This window comes from Bradysia coprophila, unplaced genomic scaffold (assembly GCF_014529535.1).
Source record: "Bradysia coprophila strain Holo2 unplaced genomic scaffold, BU_Bcop_v1 contig_235, whole genome shotgun sequence".
Classification (NCBI taxonomy): domain Eukaryota; kingdom Metazoa; phylum Arthropoda; class Insecta; order Diptera; family Sciaridae; genus Bradysia; species Bradysia coprophila.
Window position 1 is genome coordinate 1431872 of NW_023503496.1, and position 3007 is coordinate 1434878.

A 3007-nucleotide genomic window follows, 5' to 3' on the forward strand; every position below is an offset into this window, starting at 1 on the left:
CACTCTCCAGGGTTGATGTGAATCACTTCGGCGAGATGGTGTCACCCTGTCTTACACCTCGACCAATTATGAACATGAGAATTTTCGTATACATATCGAAATTGTATTGGAGTATCTTGAGTCCACTCTACATTCGTCCAATGAGTCTAATATTGACCATGTTTCCACTGAATCAAAAAGGACGCACTTACAGTGTGAATTATTTAGTGTCTGTGACACCTTGTTGTTTGGCTCTTCCGGCAATTGCATAAAGGACTAGGTTCGGCTTTGAATTCTTTGAAGTTGTATATTTGTAAATATTCCAATTTTCTCTTCATTCGGCAAGAGTATCCGAGTCGGTGATGCTTCGTTCGACCATGACAGCTGAGTTATTATAACTGGGTCCCAGCTTGTGGTCGTGCCTTTAATTTTTGTTGTGAGCTTCCCAAGTTCCTCGGAGTCAATAAAACACTTTGTTTTAAGTTGTGTTTTTTATTTTATTTTGCGAGAATCAATAAAGAACCCTGAAGCGTGGCAGTCGATAACGGAAAAAATTGACAAATATTGTTCAACAATTTTTGACTGCCCGAGAGTGACCCCAAAAGTGACCAAATTTTGACAGCTGCCCAACACATACACTAAAAGTGACCAAATTTTGCGAGCTGCCAAGCTGCCAAACCCACACCTTAGAAGTGACAAAATTTCCCAACTGCCCGAAATTATTCACTAGGGTGTAGCGTTTTTGCAAAACGTTTTATTTTGCGATCGATGGGCTCAGCCGGAAATCGGTTCAGCAGGTCATTTGATGGAAGAAACTTTTCTTTACAAATATCATGTAGTGCTGCCGCAAGAGCGATTTTTAAAAATTTCGTTGTTTTGGGTCCTCGTCACATATGTCGAATGTTACGTTAGATTAATTTTGCGTAAGAAGGTGGAAAAGTCGTGGAAAAATGTAAATTAAAATTCAAATACTCGAAATATGGACCACGGGCAAACGGATTTGCCAGTCAAAAAACTTGAAATTTCGGTACAATGAAAACTTTGAACAATCAACTACAAAAGTTGAATTCTCTCAAATTAAATTTTTTTAAAACTAGAATGGTGCGATTGGTGCCGAAGTCTACGACAAATTTTTTTAAAAATTGTATTGGGACTTGCGTCATAGGCGCTGTGCTACCGCGCGCACAAGATTTTAAACAATTCAGTTTATCGCATATTTTATTGAATCATACAACTCAAAGTTTAAGAAAAAAATATCATACGCACCAACACACCGATTATTTATTGCTATATGTGATGTAATAACTTTCAAAGCGCACTTGAATACAAAAATACATGAAATTCTCCAGTCGTGTCCATATATTTGATAGAGGGACCCGATATCTCAATGCTCTGTGGTTTACCATCCTTAGTAGCCGTTGCAATGAATTTGGCATCACCATGACGTTCCACACGAAAACTTTCAGGATCCAATGTTGTACGGTCAATTTCGACACAAACAATGTCTTTATTATTAGGTAATTTCTCAACTTTTGTCTTGAATATCCCCATGTTGAATTGATTGTTTTCCACATCAGCCGCGTTGCAATATTTTGCTAGAACATTGAAATTTCGATTACCTTCACTTCGATGCTCTTCACTTTGTCCTATTCCAAAATATCTCGCAAACCAACCATTCCGTGAATTTTTGGGAGCAATGTTAATGATATTTGTCGTGCTACTAAAAGGAAAATGTTAGAAACAAAAAATCTAGTTTGTGGAATGTACTGTTACCAATTTTCTTGCTTTTCCAATGCGACGCCAAAAGTGTTCTGTATTTTGGCCTCGTGATTTTGTCCCTTAATGACAAGGTTAAAGTTATTTTTAGCTACAATGTTACTTTTCTCAACATCACAGGTCAGCTGATAGTTTTTATGAAGCTGAAGAGAACTTTGCGTAGCACGAATTTTTCCGTTCATGTTGTTCGTGACATTGCCTGAGTTTCCGAAACCAAAACAGGAGAATCTATAATTTCCATCCTGAGAAGCACCGAAATCGCTCATGGCTTTAGCAAATAAAATGTAAAGAACAAAGAGAATACGACGAACCATTATATATAAGCTCGAATATTGATATCATTATCTTGAGAATGTAGGGTATGAAATACATTAGCGAATTATTTGAAATCCACACGGAAAGAAAAAATGGTGTAACACCTAAACATAGGAAGTAACAAGGAACGCCATCTAATTAGATGCGCAGTCGCGCAGCGTTGTTGTTGTTGATACAAAAGGGCTTCTGCCCTTAAATTGTGGGGTGGATCTTCTGATACGTATACAGCCAATGTCTAATGTCTTTTTGTTGAAATATCAATCGTGCAATATTTCATTGTAAGCAAAAGCAATATGAAGAGTGCAATAGCACCGGACGACGGTATAAAGGAAATTAGTAAGCAAATTCCAATACTAATAACGCTATTGTTTTGTACGACATTTATGTTATAAATACCAAATACACAGTATTATTTTTGCTCAGTCTAACAACATCTTTCTCAACATATCCACTGCAACAGGGTTATGGGCCCAGAGCGTGGTTACGCTGATTTTGCTGACTTGACAAAAGTGTTTTGTGTTTTAATTGTGCGCTGAAATTCTTCAATGGAATTTGATGTTTTTTTATTCGGTAGTTGAATCGAAATTAAAAGTGAATTTATGGATCACAGATCTAATGCTAAATTGTGAATAGAGGCGAATTGTTAGATTCATTGATGAGGTTACAAGTGAATTGTGTAAAACATTCGAGACTATTGCAATAGTAAAAAAGTGCAATTATTTGTAGTCAGCAAAAGACGGAAAATGTTTAGACGGGATGAGCCACGTCACCTTGAGAAGTAGATTTTTAAAAAGTAAATCGAAATAAGTGCGAAATATACGACCTAGAAATTATTCAAATCGTAGAAGGATTTCCGGATTTCAGTGAGTTTTTAAATTAATTAAAAAGGCTGAAAATTGTCGTAGACAAAAGTACTAGTACGAGCCCGTCGTCGGAC

At 36.8% G+C, this 3007-nt stretch overlaps 1 protein-coding gene across 2 annotated transcripts; it reads right to left on the reverse strand.

Annotated features, from left to right (window-relative positions):
• Positions 1–1182: 1182 nt before the first annotated feature.
• Positions 1183–2058, reverse strand: LOC119077428. 2 transcript variants are annotated; one of them, XM_037184642.1, is made up of 2 exons: positions 1753–2058; positions 1183–1696 (listed from the first exon to the last, which is right to left on the reverse strand). In XM_037184642.1, exons 1-2 carry the CDS (start codon positions 2019–2021, stop codon positions 1288–1290), a joined length of 678 nt encoding a protein of 225 aa, XP_037040537.1. In that variant the 5' UTR covers positions 2022–2058; the 3' UTR covers positions 1183–1287. The 2 variants fall into 2 exon arrangements, with proteins under 2 accessions (XP_037040537.1, XP_037040536.1); XM_037184641.1 differs by having other exon boundaries at positions 1183–1699.
• Between the last annotated feature and the right edge of the window lie 949 nt (positions 2059–3007).